General features: G+C 44.6%; 2 protein-coding genes across 2 annotated transcripts; both read left to right on the forward strand.

Moving 5' to 3' along the window:
- The first annotated feature begins 215 nt into the window (after positions 1 to 215).
- LOC127300357 (sulfate transporter 4.1, chloroplastic) lies at positions 216 to 14,417 on the forward strand. The gene is made up of 17 exons (XM_051330460.2): positions 216 to 607; positions 3,834 to 3,882; positions 3,990 to 4,191; positions 4,770 to 4,938; positions 5,326 to 5,391; positions 5,499 to 5,606; positions 6,122 to 6,229; positions 6,316 to 6,381; positions 11,271 to 11,331; positions 11,479 to 11,606; positions 12,274 to 12,315; positions 12,611 to 12,727; positions 12,869 to 12,920; positions 13,143 to 13,281; positions 13,362 to 13,447; positions 13,619 to 13,695; positions 13,791 to 14,417. Exons 1-17 carry the CDS (start codon positions 293 to 295, stop codon positions 14,088 to 14,090), a joined length of 2,085 nt encoding a protein of 694 aa, XP_051186420.1. The 5' UTR covers positions 216 to 292; the 3' UTR covers positions 14,091 to 14,417.
- Positions 14,418 to 16,428: 2,011 nt separating this feature from the next.
- Positions 16,429 to 17,498, forward strand: LOC127300358 (uncharacterized). The gene is made up of 2 exons (XM_051330461.2): positions 16,429 to 16,653; positions 16,757 to 17,498. Exons 1-2 carry the CDS (start codon positions 16,467 to 16,469, stop codon positions 17,149 to 17,151), a joined length of 582 nt encoding a protein of 193 aa, XP_051186421.1. The 5' UTR covers positions 16,429 to 16,466; the 3' UTR covers positions 17,152 to 17,498.
- The last annotated feature ends 3,473 nt before the right edge of the window (positions 17,499 to 20,971 follow it).

Genomic DNA, 20,971 nt, shown 5'->3' on the forward strand with positions numbered 1-20,971 from the left:
CCAAATCAGCAATACGATGCGATGCACACGTGCCGGCAGGCTGTCCAGGTGCATCGCCGTCGCGAGAAAAGGCGATGCACGCGCCCAGAATCCCGTCCAGTTACAACAACGGCGGTCAACCGCACGAGAACAATGATTGGCCCAGTAGGGCCGTCCGATCGCCACCCCAGGAGAACAATCCGGCCGTCGACACTTGCAGAGAGACGTATAGCCACTCCACGCCTTGGCCCACTCGCTCGCCTCCACATCCTCCGGCCGTCGAACCGAACAATTCAAGGAATCCTCGAACCGAATGGACCGGTCGTCGTTCGCGTCGGCGAGCTCCGGCGAGCTGGCCGCCGCCGCCGTTTCGGGGCTCGGAAGGCCGGTGAGGGTGATACCGCTGCGCCACCCTACGGACACGGCCGCGCGGGGGCCGGCCTCCTCCGCCGCCGCCCCGTCGTCGTTGCTGTCGGCGGCGATGGAGAGGGCGCGGGGGATGGGGCCGTGGGAGTGGGCGGAGACGGCACTCCCGTGCCTGGCGTGGATGCGGAGGTACAGGTGGAAGGAGGACCTCCAGGCCGACCTCACCGCCGGCATCACCGTCGGAGTCATGCTTGTGCCCCAGGTACCCTTCTACTCCCATAGTAGTAGTTTCTAGCATATTGCTTTGACCCGATGTACTATTGCTATACAATGTTGTAATGACCAAGTTCCTTGAGATTTCTGCTCAAAGAATACATATCTCTGAAAATTAGCTGTTGGCTCCTGCTCCTGCTCCTGCTCAAGCTTATTGACTTATTGGTTGCTCGAGTCAGGAAAATAAAACTATTGTTTGCTCTATTGCTTGTCTTATACTACAGAGTAGTACTGTTGGTGTCCGTTTATGAGAAAACTTCTAAAATGCTATTCTATTGGAGCCGGTTAAACACGAATTCTGAGATCTAAAGTCGTGAATACAGCTTATATTCTTAGATCTTATATTGCTTTGACAGGATCCACTACTGCTATGCAATGTTATAATGTCCAAGTTCGTTTAGATTTTTACTCAAAAAAATACATATCTTTGGAAATTAGCTGAATCTTTTGCCTCCTGCTCGAGCTTATTGACTTATTGTTCGCTTGAGTCAAGAAAATAAACTATTTTTGCTCTATTGCTTGTCTTAAAGTATTGTTAGTTCCCGTTTATGAGAAAACTTCTAAAATGATATTCTATTGGAGCCGGTTAAACACGATTTCTGAGATCTAAAGTCGTGAATACAGCTTAAATTCGTAGATCTTATATTCCTTTGACAGGACCCACTATTGCTATGGAATGTTGTAATGACCAAGTTCATGTAGATTTTTACTCGAAAAATACATATCTCTGGAAATTAGCTGAATCTTTTGGCTCCTGCTTGAGCTTATTGACTAATTGGTCGCTCGAGTCAAGAAAATAAACTAGTACTGTACTGTAGTATTGTTTGCTTGTTGCTTGTCTTATAGTACTGTTGGTGTCCGTTTATGCGAAAACTTCTAACTATAGGAGTCAGGTAAACACGAACTCTGAGATGTAAAGTCGTGAATACAGCTTGAATTCTTAGATCTTATATTGCTTTGACAGGATCCACTATTGCTAATAATGACCAAGTTTGTTTAGATTTTTACTCGAAAAATACATATCTCTGGAAATTAGCTGAATCTTTTGGCTCCTGCTTGAGCTTATTGACTAATTGGTCGCTCGAGTCAAGAAAATAAACTAGTATTGTACTGTAGTATTGTTTGCTTGTTGCTTGTCTTATAGTACTGTTGGCGTCCGTTTATGAGAAAACTTCTAACTATAGGAGTCAGGTAAACACGAACTCTGAGATGTAAAGTCGTGAATACAGCTTGAATTCTTAGATCTTATATTGCTTTGACAGGATCCACTATTGCTATGCAATGTTATAATGACCAAGTTTGTTTAGACTTTTACTCGAAAATTGCATATCTCTGTAAATTAGCTGAATCTTTTGGCTCCTGCTCGAGCTTATTGACTTATTGTTCGCTTGAGTCAAGAGAATAAACTATTGTTTGCTCTATTGCTTGTCTTAAAGTATTGTTGGTTCCTTTTATGAGAAAACTTCTAAAATGATATTCTATTGGAGTCAGTTGACACAAATTCTGAGATCTAAAGTCGTGAATACAGCTTAAATTCTTAGATCTTATATTGCTTTGACAGGATCCACTATTGCTATGCAATATTATAACGACCAAGTTCGTTTAGACTTTTACTCGAAAAATACATATCTCTGGAAATTAGCTGAATCTTTTGGCTCCTGCTCGAGCTTATTGACTTATTGGTTGCTCGAGTCAAGAAAATAAACTATTTTTGCTCTATTGCATGTCTTAAAGTATTGTTGGTGTCCGTTTATGAGAAAACTTCTAAAATGCTATTCTATTGGAGCCGGTTAAACACGGATACTGTGATCTGAAGTCGTGAATACAGCTTAAATTCTTAGATCTTGTATTGCTTTGACAGGATCCACTATTGCTATGCAATGTTATAATGACCAAGTTCGTTTAGACTTTTACTCGAAAAATACATATCTCTGGAAATTAGCTGAATCTTTTGGCTCCTGCTCGAGCTTATTGACTTATTGGTCGCTCGAGTCAAGAAAATAAACTACTGTTTGCTCTATTGCTCGTCTTAAAGTATTGTTGGTGTCCGTTTATGAGAAAACTTCTAAAATGCTATTCTATTGGAGTCAGTTAAACATGAATTCTGAGATCTAAAGTCGTGAATACAACTTAAATTCTTAGATCTTATATTGCTTTGACAGGATCCACTATTGCTATGCAATGTTATAATGACCAAGTTCGTTTAGATTTTTACTCAAAAAATACATATCTCTGTAAATTAGCTGAATCTTTTGGCTCCTGCTCGAGCTTATTGACTTATTGGTCTCTCGAGTCAAGAAAATAAACTACTGTTTGCTCTATTGCTCGTCTTAAAGTATTGTTGGTGTCTTTTTATGAGAAAACTTCTAAAATGGTATTCTATTGGAGCCGGTTAAACACGATTTCTGTGATCTGAAGTCGTGAATACAGCTTAATTGAGTAGTTGACTGCACAAGGGAGTGTTACTACGAGCAACTTGTCCATCCCATATATGGTTTGTTTGCAAACAGTGGCATTCAATTGATTTTTCATGCAAGGTTTTGAAGTATTATTATTTCAAATATGGAGTTGAGCTCTGTAATTTATTCAAGTTAGATGGGAAGGTTGGTGTATAGCTAGTTGCCTGTGCCCACTATTAGCACATTCCAGAATTAAACTTTCTGCTATTAGGTTGATTTGTGCATTGGCAAATGCAGTATTTTCATATCCTATTTTCCATGTGATGGGCTTCTGGTTATTGATAGTTACAAGTAACATATCCTTCAGTTAAGCGTAACTTGTTTAATCAGAATGAATGAGATCGGTGCAGCATATATTGGGGGAAAATTGTATGAATTCATAGGTGGTAATTGGGTTCCTCGGCAACCATTGATTACCAAGTGTACCAGGGTAAAGGCGCCATAATTTCATTTATTGTGTTTTTTACTGATTTCGTTTGAATTTGGTATGTTTATTTATGTATATATTTTTAATTCAGCGCTTATTTGCTGTTTTTTATGGATTAACTGAACTTATTGGGTCTTCCTGCTAAGTTGTATTGAAAGTTGTGCACAATATCTCAGCTTGGTTACATAACTTGTTCATTGTCCTGATTTTCCTAACAGTTAGTAACGAACATTCCTGTTCACGTGCGTGCTGGTTTGGTGTTAGTATTTTGTACCCTCCATTTGCTCTACATTTTTTTGTCAGAAATTCATTTTTGTATTGTGTTGTAGGCAATGTCATATGCAAAGCTGGCTGGGCTTCACCCAATTTATGGGCTGTGTAAGTGCTTACATCTGACTCTCCTTACTTTTTCTTTTCTTTATATACTCAAATGAGCATACTAGTTGATGCAAATCATCTGTTTTCATTTTCATTGTGCTGAACAGACACAGGCTTTGTACCACTGATTGTCTACGCAATTTTTGGGTCCTCGCGACAATTAGCAGTAGGGCCAGTGGCACTTGTTTCCCTGCTAGTGTCCAATGTTCTTGGGGGTATAGTTAATTCATCTAGTGAGCTGTATACAGAATTAGCCATATTGTTGGCATTCATGGTTGGGATATTGGAATGCTTGATGGGATTGCTAAGGTAATTCTGTTCAGCGAGGAAAGTTAGTGTTCCTGCTTATCCATTTTGGAAAAATTAAAATTTGAAAGCATTGAACTTGCTCTTGTAACATGTATGCAGATTCATTGTTATTCTATTCTTTCGTATTAGCAATATAACAATGTGTATAGCTCAGATGATTAACTCCCTAGCTGCATATCTTCATTTTCGGATGCTTTATCTTTTGCTAGTGTTTACCCAAAGGACCAAGCTGCTTTCCATTGTATTTTGTCTTGTTGGCAAAACTGTCCTGAAATCATTTGACTTTGGGAAAAAGGGGCATATTACAAAAGCAACACTCGGTGCTTGCATAGTATATATAGAAAGGGAGCATCAGTGTACCCCCATCCCCACGTACACCCCAAAATATCCCACCTCCATCCATGGAAATAAAATAAAACGCAAGCACTGCATCATGAACTGTTCACATGTATAGCTTGTCTTTATGGTTTGTATGGAAGACCTTTATATTTTGCATTGAACATGCACTATATCCATGAACTTTTTTTGAATATTTTTGGAATAGTGCATGTGGTTCATGCATTTTCCTTTTTTGGCAGACTTGGTTGGCTTATTCGTTTCATCAGCCATTCGGTAATATCTGGATTCACTACAGCTTCAGCCATTGTAATTGGTTTGTCCCAAATCAAGTATTTCTTAGGTTACAGTGTTACAAGAAGCAGCAAAATTATACCACTTATTGAGAGTATAATTGCAGGAATAGATCAGGTGTGTTTTCTTCTGCCCCTGTATCTCGTTCCATGTCTTATTTTAGATCCACACTGCTGCCTAAGCATATAGCTTGAAAATATTTTGATTGCCATTAGCTCACTATTGTCACTGCCATTGCAAAGCTTAGCATATGTCTGTGAGCATCACTTAGTTGGATACTGTCCACGGTACCAAACCCAGTACTTTTTTAACAATAAAAATGCGAATGCATTCTTCTGACTACAGTGAACAGTTCTCAAGTTTTAAGCTCTGCCATTTATACGTATTACAAAACATTAATCAACCTTCCTTAGGCACACTGCATACATTAAAACTGCTAATATTACTGTTTCAGATCATGATTTATGTATTATTTTAACCTAATATAGCAGCACTGTTTTGCAGTTCTCCTGGCCTCCATTTTTAATGGGATCAGTATTTCTTGCTATTCTTCTAATAATGAAAAAACTAGTAAGTTGGCATGGCTTTATCTCTCATTTACTTTTCAGTTAACTGTTTGATTCGAAATAGCACACTTTGGTAGTATATCATTTTTATGACCCCTAAATTTTTTGCAGGGGAAAACAAATAAAAAATTACGTTTTTTGAGAGCCTCTGGACCACTAACAGCTGTTGTTCTTGGAACATTGTTTGTGAAAGTTTTCCGTCCATCTGCCATATCAGTGGTGAGTAAGCTCCTTATATTCATCTATCCTGAATCATGCGATGTTATGCAATATATGCACTAAAATGGCTCTGAAACATGTACCTTGGCATGCTCCTTTTTTTGTTCATTTGACATCTATTCTGTTTGATGATGCATATGCATTCTTTGATTTGTTTTTCATGTGTGTATTATCAAATGTTGTGATTACAGATGGCTACCCAGACATTTTATTTTGATAAGATGTTCTGTGAAAGTCAATAAATACCACATGCGTGATGCCTGATGTGTGGTGTTATGATAATTTTCCAATTTTTAACTCAAATTGTGCATGTGGTAAATGCTCGTCTTTCATGCGTGCAAGTTCTCAGCGAGTCACTGCTAACAGACTGCCACAGTCAACACTCATGTTGATTTCCGCTTTGGCTAACCACACGTTTGGTCATATTTTTGTTTTGTCAAGTTAAATTTACCTCATGTCATACATTATCGTGGACAACTACATCACAAGTTATCCTCCATTTCTCGAGTGCCTAGGTAGGTGAAATACCGCAAGGCCTTCCCAAGTTCTCCATTCCCCGAGGATTTGAACATTTGATGTCCCTAATGCCAACTGCAGTTCTTATCACTGGTGTTGCCATTTTGGTAAAAACATATTGCTATCTTTCAATTTGTCTTGCGTTCTGTACTTTATTTAGTGGATATTAAACGTTTGTGGTATATATTCTTAGGAATCTGTTGGGATTGCTAAAGCTTTAGCTGCTAAGAATGGCTATGAATTGGACTCGAACAAAGAGGTATGATGACAGAAACATTGAGTAATTAGTTTTGTTGGTACAAGCTGATCGCATTTGTTCTTCAAACACAATTGTATTATTTTTTTCATCATGTTAATGAAGTTAACTATAGTAACATGTTCGATGCACTCTTCACTCCTATGAGGAAACTAGTTGGTGATGATGGTCTGTTCACCTTGGGGTCATACCAACTATCTATCTGTTCTCTAAGACTAAGGAAACAATTTACCAGACGACATACTTAACTGTGCTCTGCAAAAATATCCAACTCTGACATGAACTTTTCAGATGCACAGAGCAGCACCTCAATTAAGTCAAGTAAATAGTCTTTTTCTTGCTAGTAGTAGATTGAAGTTCTTTTAAATGCTTGGCTCAAGCACCAAGCTTATAATTCTCTAGCCTTAAACTCTAGGATGCATCGTGCTACGAATGGCAACAACTAACTAATCTGTTATCTGCTATCAACCTTGCCTTGTGTGCGGCGTCCTATGCGCCTTATTCACACTCATAACATTACACCCCTTCTCGTCAGTTCTTTTAGTTCTCATCCCAGGATTCTGCTCTGGGTGTGTCGTAACCAGAGAGGTCTATCAGAAGAAGCCTATACCTAAATGAATCAAGCATAGCGAAGAGGTTGCTTACGCCTTCAGGAAAGAGCAGTCCCATGCCGGCGTGCAGCTACCTTGGATAATTGTACCACCACCACCAATGGAGTACAACTTCCTTTGCTTGATGATGCAGTAGTGCTGGGTACCGCAAGCATGAGTAGCCCACACAACCCAAGCATGCACCTTGCTGGTATCGGGACCGCTGCAGATGTGGCCACCTCCTTCCTGTAGGTAGCACTGTAGCAGAATGCCCGCAGACGCAGAGCAATGCGTCACGTCGAGCATCATGGCTGCGTAGGAATGACCCTTCAGTTCCCAGTTCTCAGGAAGGCGTGATCTGTCCATCGTGCTTGTGTGTGCATGCTTCCTGGACGTCCTACCTAGGATTGATGCGGCACATCCTCATGCACTCAAACCTCCTGGACATGGTAGATATGGTTGGTACCGTTGCTTTGCTAGGCATTGCTGCTGTTGTCAAGGAATCAAACAGTGGCGTCGCTGTCCGCCCCTGTAGGTTAGGTCGCGCTAGCCACAGGTGGCAGTGCTGCCTGTTGGTATAGTGTCACCATCCTTGCTGCTGGATGCAGTGCCTCTGCTGCGCAAGGTCGAGGTTATCCTTGTCTCTAGGGTACAACTTGGTAAGAGCATCTCCACCGGCGGCCCCCAAATAGGCGCCGGCACTGCCTTATGGGGGGCGCCGGCAGTGCATCCTCTATTTGGGGATGCTGCTCCCACACCGGCGCCCCCATATGACAGCCCCGATAGAAATTCAAACTTATTATGACATTTTGAAAACGATATTCAAACGAAATTCATACGAAATTTATACAAATGTAACTCGATTTTAAACTAAAAAACAAAAAAAATCTAGCGGCGGCGTGCATCGAAGGCGTTGAAGTCGAGGTTGTTGCCGTCGTCGCCGTCATCGCTGGATGGCCCGAGGGACCAGTAGTCGTCGTCGTCCTTCTCCTCCTTTGGCGCCGGCAGCTCGGAAGGTCCGGTGAGGTCGACCAAGTTGGCGCCGTGGTCCTTGGCGGACCACACCGCCACCTGCCGCGGGTCCATCATGATCTGCCGGTAGTCCTCGTCGACGGAGCGGCCGACAATGAAGTTATGGCCAAGGAACTCCTTCGGGTCGTCGCCGCCACGGAGGGCCGCCTGCGCCTCCATCTCCCACCATTGCTTCTTCGCCGGCGGAAGTGGTGGCGAGGCCGCGGCGTCCTCCTCCTTGAGGCGGCGGCGTTAGCCCGACCCCGTTGTCCGACGGGCCGGAGCAGAGGACGCGCGCCTCGCCCCGTCGCGGATGATGACGCCTCCGGAAGGAGTCGCGGCCGAGCGCGTGCGGTCGGCGGCTGCGGACGATCCGGTGCGCGAGCTCCCGGACACCGTAGTCCTCTTCGGCACCCTCTGCAGAGCAGAGTCGGCGCCATGCACTCCGCCTGCGGGAAGTACAATGGGACGCGCGGAGGGTCGCCGCGAGCGCGTTGGTGGAAGCCATACTGCCGCAGCGTGTCGTCGACATCGCGGCCTTGCCACCAGGCACGGCGGCCGACGTTGTTGAAGCGGCCGCGCGCGCGAGCTCGACGGCGCGCTCGGTCACGCCGGGCTGTCGAGCGCGTTGGCCGGCAGGTTCCTCTTCGCCGGCGTCAGCAGGTTCCGCCGTTCCCTAGCGAGGGCTCACGTCTGTGGCACGGTGAACGGTGGCGACGGTGGCACGGTGAAGCCGGCGTTGGAGACGTGCCAGCTCTGCGGCAGCTTGTACTCTACTGGCACGAGGATGCGCTGCTACATCCGCCTCGTCGTAGCTAAGCTGCAACAAGCGGAGCACGCCGCCGCTGCCGCCGGCCTCGTCGTTGTGCGCCATCGTTGGTGGGTGCGTGGGAGAGGTGGTTTGTTTGCGCGGCGGTTGCGACGGTGGTGGCTAGTGTTGGAACATGGGGAAGAAGGGAAGTGCGCACCGGTGGGGTTTTAAGGGAGGTGGCGGACGCGCATTGAAGGCGCGTGGGGAAGGTGGGTGGACGCCGCGTGGCCAGTCGCCGCCTCGGTTTCCACGCGAGAGGCCATTAACGCCGACGACCAACCTTCCCCCGTCGTTTCCGATGCGAACCGTCGCGTCCTCTCGCTGACAAGGCGCCCCCACCCGCGAAAACCGTCGTCTCGCGAGGCGCCGGCACGCCCGATTTGCTAGGGGTGGACACAAAGCTTGAGGCTCGAGGCTCGGCTCAGGCTCGACAAGGCTTGGCTCGGGCTCGGCTCGGCTCGAAAGATGCACAAGCCAAGCCTAAACCTCCCAACCATGGCTCGAGGCTCGACAAGCCCGCTCGACGAAGCTCGCAAGCCGGCTCGAAGGCTCGATGCAAAAAATAAATTGGCATTACCCTTGCTATAAATCTAATAATTTACAGATGTAATCAACAATTGGCTATTGTATTGGTTTGTATGTTAGGTCGACAACACTGTATTGCGAAAGCATTAGGTACTTTGATCTAGTTCTGATCATATGCGAGTTCACCTATTGTCTACTAGCTAAATCTTAAATATGCATAGCACAAATAAATAAGCAGAAATTGCAAAATAGAGATTAACAATATCATTTGAGTAACACGTCTGGCTATATACATTAATTTAGGTGGCAACCATCTGTAGTACATGGCCACGTCAGCTACAAGTATTACAAATACCTCTTCCAGCAGGTTGTCTTGTAGGAATCAACATGAAACCACAGTATAGAAAATCCATTGATCTCACTGACAAGAAATACTCTACTGTCCGTCTTCCTCATCATGCATAGTCTTATCATCTCTCTCTCCTCAATTTGATTTCCCGATTGTTACACATAGTAATCGAGCAGCCGAGCAGCCAAACAACGGCCGCTGCGCGCGGCGCCGTGCGCATCCGAGGCAGCCGGGAGCCGGGAGGAGCAAGCGGTGGAGGGCAAGGGGACCGAGAGGAGCAGCGCTGCATGAGGCAGAGATAGCCATGGGAGGAAGAGATCGGGGAGTGGCCAGGTCGGTGCAGGTGGCGGCGAGCAGCAGCGGCCGGCGGCGACGGCGACTGAGGTTAATCTTATGGCCTAGCGAGCTACCAGGAGAGGAGGGGATAGAGATGGTAGGGAATCGCCGCAGGCAAAGAAAAAGATGGTGCGGTCTGACTGGGCGCTGAGATGTGGCAGTCGGCTCGTGAGCCTTCCCAGCCGAGCCAAGAGCTTGTCGAGCCGAGCCTCGAGCCCAACTTTTAGGAAACTTTTAGTCACAAGCCGAGCCAGGCTTGGCTCGAAATTTCACAAGCCTTTCCGAGCCGAGCCTCGAGCCGGCTCGGCTCGGCTCGATTCCACCCCTACGATTTGCGCCCTTCGCGAAGAGGCCGGCACAGGGTTGCCGGCGCTTCTATTGGGCTCGAAAAAGCGCCGGTGCTATTTGGGGTGCGCCGGTGCGAGCCCATTTTCGATGCCGGCCCCCAAAATGCTGTCGCCGGTGGAGATGCTCTAACAAAGAAAACAACTAATAATCTTTATCTGCTGCCTTGCATTGTTTCCTGCCCCGTCTCCACGCCGACAATATATTATCTAAGTAATGGAGGGGGGGGTTAGCAACTTGGCATGCATAAATCATGATATCATACGTGCGTTAATAACTAGTAGCATAGATAGCTTCTACAGGCTTAGTCAACTTAATTATCATAAGATTTCAGGCAATCATGTCATCTGTGATGAATGAACATGATAAATTTAGCTCTCATTTCTTTTGTTTCATTTTTCTCTTTTCTAAATCACCTTGCACTACAGATTTGGGAATGATAATGTTCCATCAAAGCATGTGGTCTTAATAGGTGATTAGGATGCCTGTCGTAGGTGGTAATACTCTAGGAAGTTCTACTTAGGGCTCGTTTGGCTGTTCGGGCCAAACTTCCCCGGGTAAATATTCCCGGCCGGGAAAAGTCAGAAACAGGAGCAAACCCCCGGGATTATTTTCCCGACCTCTGGACTAGGGGCAAAATCTCCCCGGGAAAAGGCCGGGATTCCGCCGGGTTTCCTGTAACCAAACGAGCCCTTAGTGACTATTCTTTCCAGAGGCATGAACAGTCAACTTAGGCAATACTGAATTGATGTGTGAATGATCCTGATTTAGATGTAGCAGGGTATCAATGTTGCATTTTTTTTTTTGTTATTTACAAGAATATTTAAAACTATGCATGCATTTGCATATAGCAGTGTTTATTGTTTCTAGCTAATATTCTCTTTATTCAAAATCAACCCTTCTGATCAAGTTCTCCTTGTTACAGTTATTTGGGCTTGGCATAGCAAATATATGTGGTTCATTCTTCTCTTCATACCCTGCTACAGGTAAAATATTAAACATATTTAATGAGTGGGCGCTACTTCATTCATCTGTATTTCTTCGCTGTTCTTTAGCTAAATTTTTTGAGATGTTTTAGTTACTCGCGAGTCTTGAGGTTTTTGAAAGCTGATTATTGATGGATGTCCATGCAGGCTCCTTTTCTAGGTCTGCTGTTAATCATGAAAGTGGGGCAAAGACTGGATTATCAGGAATTATAATGGGCATAATAATTTGCGGCGCTCTCTTGTTTATGACACCATTATTTACTGATATACCTCAGGTAAGATTAGCCATGTGCTTTGTTTTGATAACTCTCTTTAAGTAACCATTGGGTTGCTCAATGAAGTTTCCCGTTTGAAACCTTGTGTTCACCTTTTTCTTTGTGTATTAATGCTACCAACAGTGTGTATTAAATATGAACAATAGTATCACTATATCTTAAGGCCTTGCTAAGTATATACGGAGGACCGAATTTGGAACTTCCAGCTGGAATCAAACTGTTCTTATATCATTTTGACAATATTAAGCATGCCCAATAAGCCTTGTATTATTGGTGTATACTATTTTGCAGATTTAAGTTTGAAGTTTAAGTTTCCTCACAAGAAAATAGGGATCATGTTTGAGTTTTACGTTGCCAGATTTATTTTGACAAATTTATTTACTATAGTGTATAAAAGGTAGCAAAAACATGTAAACTTATCACATAAGTTAATTTTACTCCTAATAGTCAAATGAACTGTACAATCTTGTTTCTTAAAAGGTAAACTTTATTGTGTTCTATGTGGAACTGAATTTTCGTAAGATTCAACCTTTTAAGGTAATTTCATGGGCAGTTTTGCCAAATGTAAACCATAAAATATTTCAATTTTTCAGCATGTTATACTTGTGCTTGATAGGATATTAACTGTTCCATGTATACTTATCATTTCATATCATTTTTCCTTCAGTGTGCATTGGCTGCCATTGTGATTTCTGCTGTCACTGGTCTGGTAAGGACATCTGAACTCATTTATACATACTATGATTAAGAGTTTGTAACAAATACTCATACTATGATTAAGAGTTTGTAACAAATACTCAAGCTAACCATGATGCCTGATGGCAATTTAGTACCTTCTCCGCAAGAAATAAAGTTATGTCTATTTACTTCTGTTTCAGCTTGCAATTTTTGCTCTAGCATGTTTTATCAGTTCTTTATTAAGCTGTCTTCTTCTAACGGATTATTTTTTCATAACTTAAATTGTTCGACACCTGATTTGTCATGGATATTGGGAATGTATCTAGGTAGATTATGACGAGGCCATTTTCCTGTGGGGTATTGATAAGAAGGATTTCTTTCTGTGGGCAATGACGTTTATTACAACATTAGTTTTTGGCATTGAAATTGGTGTCCTTGTTGGGGTAAGTATGAATTTGTATCTAGTCATTTGAGTTACTTATTATATCGATCTTTAACTGAAGTGTAGATAAGACTGGCATGCAAAATTCCAGATTTTGTATGAAGATGAACCATTCATTTGATGGTAACGTTTTCCTTTGTAGGTTGGATTCTCGCTGGCATTTGTAATTCATGAATCAGCAAATCCACATATAGGTGAGTAAATGTGCTACTCTAGAGTCTATGCATGATGACCACTTGCAATCTGCTTGATACCACACCATCATTATGCCTCGGAATGAGCAATCAGAGTTGTATCTCAGGGTTCTCTTCTGTTGGACCTTCCATGCCATTGTTTCTCAATCGTTGATACATTTAAAAAAAAATTACTGCTTCTGATTAGGGTTATTTTAATATGTTTTTATGGCCCGTCTGCAGCTGTTTTGGGCCGTTTGCCTGGAACCACTGTGTACAGGAATACATTGCAGTACCCTGAGGCTTATACATACAATGGAATTGTTGTTGTCCGAATTGATTCACCAATCTACTTTGCTAACATAAGTTACATAAAGGACAGGTGAATCTCTTCATCTGTTTCAGTAATTTGTCTTATTATTAGTAAGGTTCATTGTTATCTTGATGCAAGTTCTTTATCAGGCTGCGCGAATATGAGCTCAAACTCCCAGTTTCAAACCGGGGACCTGATGTTGGAAGGGTGTACTTTGTGATCCTCGAGATGTCACGTAAGCCTTTCCATTTCTGTTGCGATGTCTGTTAAGACTTAATACACATGCTAAATACTGTTGTTTGCACATAATTGTTTCTCTTTCGTTTGAAAACCGTATCTTATGATTAATAATTAATTGGACTACCTAGATGAATAGTTTAGATGATCGTAAAATTTGGGCATGCAGCTGTTACATACATCGACTCGAGTGCTGTTCAAGCTCTCAAGGACCTGAACCAAGAATACAAAGCACGCGACATCCAGGTTCTTATCCTGAGCACTTCTTCTATTCTACAGTATGAAAACTCTTAATGTATCTGCGTGTTAAAACCCTGGGAGGCCTTTTATATTACTTGCAGATCGCTATAGCGAACCCTAACCGGCAGGTGCACCTACTGCTGTCAACAGCGGGCATCATAGACATGATCGGTGCAGGGTGGTGTTTCGTGCGGGTGCATGACGCCGTGCAAGTATGCCTCCAGCATGTGCAGAGTTCATCATCAAATTCCATTAAGCTATCCCCACAGGCATCTGGGAACTTGACGGACTCTCCCAAGGCACAGCAGCGGCATGGCTTCCTCAAGAACCTCTGGAAAGCACAGGATGGGAATGGGAGCACCGATGAGGCTCAGTCTTTGCTGCGCCAAAACCTTGTGTAATACTCTTACCAGTTTCCCCCTTCACTGCCAATCGGGATGCATGCATTTGTATCTTTGTTGTTGTATGCATATAGAGTACAAGGATGTAATTAGTCAATTACCGGTTGTTGTGTTGTTCATACAGTAGGAATGTAGGATTGTGTTGTATCAGGACAGTGTAGATACGTCAGCTATCTGTAATATCTGTTGTCGAATGGCTGGTTCTCTGTATCATAACAATGTAATCTATATATTACAACACCACAGAGTAGCGATTTGGCTACCGTGAAGAATTGAGATTCTTGCAAAAAAAAAGTAACATGAATCCACGAGAGTGATAAGCTGTCAGCATCCAATGTCAGGAAAATGTGAGTCTTGGTTCAGCTATTGTTAATGCTCCCAATACATAATGCTTAAGTTGTTGCTTGGTTATTTCATTGAGTGTCAAGCAGCAGCGATTGTATAGGAAAACTGTAATGATCTTCTTCTTGCAATGTAACTGAATTATTAGACATGAAGAAAAAATTTGTACTTCCATTGCTGTTATTATTGTGAATTTCCATGTTTTACGTTGTTCCGTGGAGGCGTGGAGCACTGTATTACTTGATTCGTCCGTGTATTCTTCTTGGCATATAACAGTTCACGGACGTATGTTGGAGCAAGTTTGACCTTGTTTTCTGACGAGGAGAGACACATAATTGGGTGCAGGTGATGACCGGAGGGTATGTACAACTTTCTTTTCTTGAGAGTGTGTACACTACAACTTTCTGATGGTTCGGAAAGAAACAACACAGGCCGGGGGCTAAATCCCTCCTGGATTTGCTCCCCGAGCTCCATCCGCCCCGGATCTGGGCTCAACGGCACCCCACCTCGCATGAGGTGGCCAGATCCCTCACCTTCAAGCCGCCGTCGCCCACAGAGACAGCCAGCAGCCTCACCGCGCAGCATGCCGACACCACCGCACAAGGCCGAAGCGTCGGACCACCACCGCGCCAAAAACTCCACAAACTCCTCGTCGGCGCTCCTCCGAGCACCTCCGCAGCGGGGATGGAGCAGGGAGACCTTATTCCTACGCCAGGACGCCGCCGCCGCCTCGCCATCCTGACCAAGAAACCCTAAACTACAGAAAGCAGACCTAATCCCCACCCACCGGCGATGATCCGTGGTCTGCACCTCCTCAGAGAGCCATGAGGGCCCTCCGATTCGGAGCTGACCGCCGGACTCGCCGGTGAGAGGGCACTCTCCCGCGGTCGCCTCCCTCTCGCCTCTGTGCACTGTAGCAGGGGAAATGGCACGAGAAGGGGAAAACTGCTGGTTCTCACACTCACGAGAGCGCGCAAGATGGAAGGAGACTGACTGGTGCAATATTTTCATAACAGCTACTGGGGTGTTTTGGATTTAGTATGCTGCATTTTGTCCCTAGCTCCCCGAATCATTGTATCTTGAAAGATGTGACTAATTATCAGTCGATTCAGAATAACTCAGTTTTCATGTTTTCATCAAATCTTAGTTGTAACTTATAACTAGCATGAATTATGAAAAAAAATCTAATGGTCCTTACCCTTTTTTTAGTTACATTTTTACTTGTAACTACAAAATTCTCAGTTGCAAACCCACACTTACAACTAAAAAAACTTAGTTGCAATTCAACTTGCAACTCATATATGCAGAAACCATGATGCAATCAGACAATGTAAAACTTGACTAAGCACTAACTCGGTTCTCAGCTTTGACAAGTAGCAGCCCTCTTTTGAATGGTCATCTATGCAACTAGGAGAAAAGGGAAGGTATCCGGTTTGCAATCCAATCAAGGAGCCAACCATTAACTTGATTTTTTTGTTTTTGGAGAAAAGGCACTTGGCCCGGCTTTATAGGAGAAGATAAGTTCAACAGTCTTTTACAGTTCTCAACCACGAACTTGATTGAGTTCAAATTGAATAAAGGCTGAGCAAGGCCAACTATGCAAGTGTGAGCGCGCCCGGCCGCCACCGGGGATTTGCATGTGGAGGAGCCCCTATCTTGTGTATCTCCTTCTCCTAGCTATGGTCTGCTCCGCTCAGTTCCAAGTTCCAACAAGGGAGCATGTCGATAGAAAAAAAAACACGAAGGGCGACAGACAAAATGGTCCATGTCAAGCATCAGGGCACCACACAAAGAACGTTATCTTCTGGAAGAATTTAGGCACCCAGCTCTCGTTAACGCTGCCCGTGAAGGGAGAGTCACGCATGGTGACAAAGCTACACACGGGACGAAGACGACGGTACATGCATGCATGTCTCTTCCCTGACAACGAAGCGGCAGAGCCTTCCAAGAGGGCGTATCGGTTCTGTTCTTCTACTCCTCTCCTCCGCGTGCATAAATACCGGAGCTAAGCACAAGCAGACGACGTTCAAATCAATGGCGCCTCTGTTTCTCAAGAAGATGGACCGTTCTGGCGCCACCAGAATGCGCAGTTCGCACCTGCTCCTGCTACTGGTTGCGCTGCTCTCTTGTTTCCAGTGTCACCTCGCCGTCCGGCATGACCCGAAGCGCACGCCTGCCGTCGTCCACCCCGGCGGCGCGGCCACGGATGCTGCTTCCTCAGGTGCGCCACTAGCTTCAGATTGAAGTTGTTATTACCTTACGTTCGGGCAAAAGTCCTAGCTAACATTCGGGCGCGATTCTTGTGCCATGTCGATCGATCGCAGGTGCCCCGGACGCCGTTCGGTGCCACGACAGGGCCGTCTGCAGCGAGAAGGGCCTGTTCTTCCCGCCGATCCCGCTCGTGCCGGAGCCGCCCAACATCGGCGGCGTGCCCATCCCTCCGAACCCGATCACGCCGGCGCCGCCGTCCCTCGTCCCGCCGGTGTTCCCCACCCCGTCTCCGCCGTCCATTCTGCCGCCGCTCGTCCCGCAGCCGCCGCCGGCGTCGTTGATACCGCCGATACTGCCGCTGCCGTTGCTTAACCCGCCGCCTCCGCCACCACCGCCCCCGTCCATCCTGCCGCCGGTGCCCTTCTTACCGCCGACGCCGTTGATCCCTGGCTTCCCTGGCGTGCCTCCAGCTTCTTCCTCGAAGAACGGCCGACCGGCGAAACCATGAGGAGATGCTAGTCTTCTTGCGCCGAAATATCTTCGTGAACGACATCCTATACCCAACATACTCCATTGTGTGCCCGTGCACTCCACTGTGTCTGTGACTCTGCCGTGGTTTTTCTTTGTTTTCGATGGCACTCCTCATATTAATCGAGCATATTTTGAGTTGCAATGTACTTCCTCCCTTCTATATTACTTATTCTAGATTTAGATGTATCCACACACAAAATATATCTAGACATATCTAAATAAGCCAAGTGCTGGCTCTCATGCATTATTGTAGGTTTATTGAAAACCCTAGACTCGCACTTCTGAGTTGTTCTAATAGCAATGAAGAAACACGAGGTTTTCCCAAATAGTTCATTCTCAATTAAGGTTGGCTCGGAAATAAGGTTTTAGGAGGATACGTGGCTAGATAATATTATACTCCGAGAATAATATCTAGCTCTGTGTAACGTTGTGTGTCACGAATATACCTGTGCATTTCTCGCCGGGCCGACCAAAGCCCGAGGCAAAAAATCCTGGCACAGGCCCAGCCCGGCCCGACCGTTGGGCCGAAAAAAGTGGCCCAAGCCTGACCCATCAAGGAGAAAGCCCATCGGGCCTTGAGCCGGGCCGCTTTAGTAAAACGCGTAAAATCACGGCCCATGCTCGGCCCGGTCCAAGCATCGGGCCACAAAATCAGGCCCAGGCCTGGCCCAGAGGCATGGTCAGGTCGGGTTTGGCCCGGGAATTTTGGGCCGGGCTGTAATAACCCAGAACATAGGAACATCTAAAGGTAGATTTAGAAATGGGATGTGCATTTCATCGCAAAACGAGGGAAATTTTCGCGTCTTATTGTAACTAAACCTAAGAGGGATCGAGGTTCTCTCTCAATTGCAATTAGAGTTAAGCAATGTGAGTTATGAAATTTCGACATGATCTCTTTTGTATCTTGTTGATTTTGGGAGTTGATTTTATTTGACAAGTTATATTGAATTTACAACTCAAAGAATAAAAGTTAAACAATATAGAATATAAATTATGAGTTCATAATTCAAATACACTTCATAATTCAAATACAATTCATAAATTCAAATCACTTTGGATTTCAAATTACAATATACAAATCATTTATAAGTAAATGATACAAAGCTAATTGAGCTCATAAGGAAATTTGAGCTTTATTGATTTACACACACATATACAATGTCTTTACAATATTCTCTATACAAGAATTGAATGAATTATAAACAGAAATAAAAATAAGATTACATCAATTGATCCTAAACTAATGACTTGGAAGAATTGCTTCCTAGGTCATATTCATCTTCAAAACCTGCAAAACAGAAAGAAAAGCTATACAGGGGGTTAAATAGTAAGTCAGTAACCAGCCAGGGGTGAACCAAGTGTCACTGACACTTGTGTTTATCCAAAACCTTGGACAACACAAGGATAAGATGAAGCAGACCAACCCTGGGCATGCACAGAGGGCTCAAGTTTCACCAAAGGGCTTCACAACTCATGAAGATGTTGTGCAAGCAACAGCACAACACCATAGCTGAGTCACCAGCCAAGCCAGGGTTGTGTGCCACAGCCAGAGAAGAAAGACCAGAGGTAAAAGTAGGGTAGAAACCCTAGAAACCAGGCACAGTCGACCAGATCACCATTTTATCCAGCAACAACCAAGAAACAGCAATAGTTCATCCAGTTCTTGCTCAAGAACAACACAAGAAACCACAGGAACCATTTATCCATCCAAAACCCAACAGAAACCATGAGATCATGAACAATACCATAAGGAGCTAGGAGGAGAAGGACAAGTCACAAAACCATCAAGCAACTGCTCAACAACAGTCAAGCTTATCTATCTAGGAGCTGGAACCAGTTATACCAAGTTCGTGGAGAGGATCTAGTGGATCCAATCCATCATTCATGCATGACACAGGTCATGATTGATGAGATGCTCAAGGGGTGATCATCACTTGGTGATTGACCAATGATCACCGGCAGTAAAAGGGAGCCAATAGAACCTAAACCATCCAGATACTATTTTTGTGCATATGAACAAGAAGTGTAAAGAACGAGAGTTGTTGAAACTAGCATATTGGAAGATTAATTGGCCAAAATAACCATGAGCAGCCACAATATTATAAATCTCTTCCTCTTGACCAAATTTGTAACCCTCATTAATAGATGCACAGATGTGCACACAGGCACAGAAAGCACCAGTAGAAGATTTACAGGTTATAAAAGCTACCAAGGACCACCTAGTGAAACCCTAGCTACTAAACCATCAGAAACACCCAAGATTTCTTCGCATGCAAGCATAATGGTATTCATAGCATGTATGATGTCCTATTATGCAAGCAGAGATGAGTAGCCAACAAGATTTAGCCAATTGTGTGAGCAACCAATCTATAGGAAAGCAACAGAGGTCACATCAAACACAAAACCATCCATTTAACCAAGTATATAAGCCATCACTATCCAGAAATGGATTCAGACCTTATTTATTTCCAAATTAATTCATGGAAATACTAACTCATGCACAACAAGGCATTTAATCAACACCGCATAAGCAGTTCATCCATAAATAATTCATTCAAGCATAAATATATAGTAAACCATGCTTGAACAGGATAATAGCATCACAGAGAGGCAACAGTCACATGAATCATTGCTTACTAGCAATAGGATCTTGTCCAATGAGCTTTGGACAGCAATAGCAACACATACACACACTTGTGCATTTTCCAGAGCAAGAATAAGCCACAGTAGTAGTAGATAATTCATTTAAATGGCCAAAGAGTAAGCCAGTAACTAGCTACTAGCATTTAATTGATCAAATGGATCAATTAGATCAAGCTAAGACAGAACATAGCATCATAAGCATGCAGTGATCCAAGGATTGGATCAACTGAAGCCTACACAGGGCATGGGTGAGCATCACTGACACCACAAGTTTCAGTAGTGCAAACCTAGGCCAATCACAAGCCATTAGCAAGCAATTGCATAGCATAGAATTACAAGTGGATAGCACATGTGATCAACCAGTAGGCATATGAACAAGTAGGCACAACATAGTAAGCCAATAAGCATAGGAATTGCATCAAAAGGTTTAGGAGTAGGACATAGCATGCACAGCAGCATAGCAAGGACAGTAGCACAACAACATCACATGAACAGCAAGAACGACAACACAAGCAGTAGCATAGCAAGCACGACAACACGTCAAGCACAACAGCAACAACATATGCTAGAGGCAGTAGACACATATCGAGAAGGAATAGATGGAGAAGAGGAGGTAGAAGAAGCAGAAGGGGGTTACCTGGTGAGGAACGAGTCGCAGTAATGGTGGCACGGTGGCATAGGCCAGACACGGCGGCGCCAAACCGCGGCCAGTCCCGTGCCAGGCCACGCACACCACGAGGGAAGGCAGAGAACACCCAGGAGTGGCGAGGAAGCGCAGATCGGCGGAGATCGTCACGGATCCGTTGGCATCTGCGAGCATCGCACACGCACGCGCACGGTCGAGTACGAGATCGACGAAACTAAGCGGACGAGCAGATGCACCATCGCGCGCTGAATCGTTCGAGCACCACGTCATGCCTTGGTTCGGTCGGAGCTGGCCGTAGCACGGCGGCGACCATGGTGGCGACACGGTTGCCACCGAATCGCCTAGGGGTTAGGGTTTCGCAAGCGAAGCGGTGAGCGAGAGAGAGAGTGAGGTGGGCCGAGGGACTCGGTACCACCGAACCGTTTTGGACTGGCTCGGTTGGCCGTCCAAATGGGCCAAAGTAGTGGGTCGGCCCAATTGGGCTAGGGGTATTTCTGTCTTTTTGTTT

This window comes from Lolium perenne, chromosome 5, assembly GCF_019359855.2.
Source record: "Lolium perenne isolate Kyuss_39 chromosome 5, Kyuss_2.0, whole genome shotgun sequence".
NCBI lineage: Eukaryota > Viridiplantae > Streptophyta > Magnoliopsida > Poales > Poaceae > Lolium > Lolium perenne.

What these genes read in the sequence shown, in the direction of transcription:
- LOC127300358 (XM_051330461.2), top strand. Translation starts at nt 16,467, where the DNA reads ATGGCGCCTCTGTTTCTCAAGAAGATGGACCGTTCTGGCGCCACCAGA. An exon ending in CACGGATGCTGCTTCCTCAG is followed by an intron (nt 16,654 to 16,756) that starts GTGCGCCACTAG and finishes GATCGATCGCAG; the next exon opens with GTGCCCCGGACGCCGTTCGG.
- LOC127300357 (XM_051330460.2), top strand. Translation starts at nt 293, where the DNA reads ATGGACCGGTCGTCGTTCGCGTCGGCGAGCTCCGGCGAGCTGGCCGCC. An exon ending in CTCTTCATACCCTGCTACAG is followed by an intron (nt 11,332 to 11,478) that starts GTAAAATATTAA and finishes ATGTCCATGCAG; the next exon opens with GCTCCTTTTCTAGGTCTGCT. An exon ending in TTTCTGCTGTCACTGGTCTG is followed by an intron (nt 12,316 to 12,610) that starts GTAAGGACATCT and finishes GAATGTATCTAG; the next exon opens with GTAGATTATGACGAGGCCAT.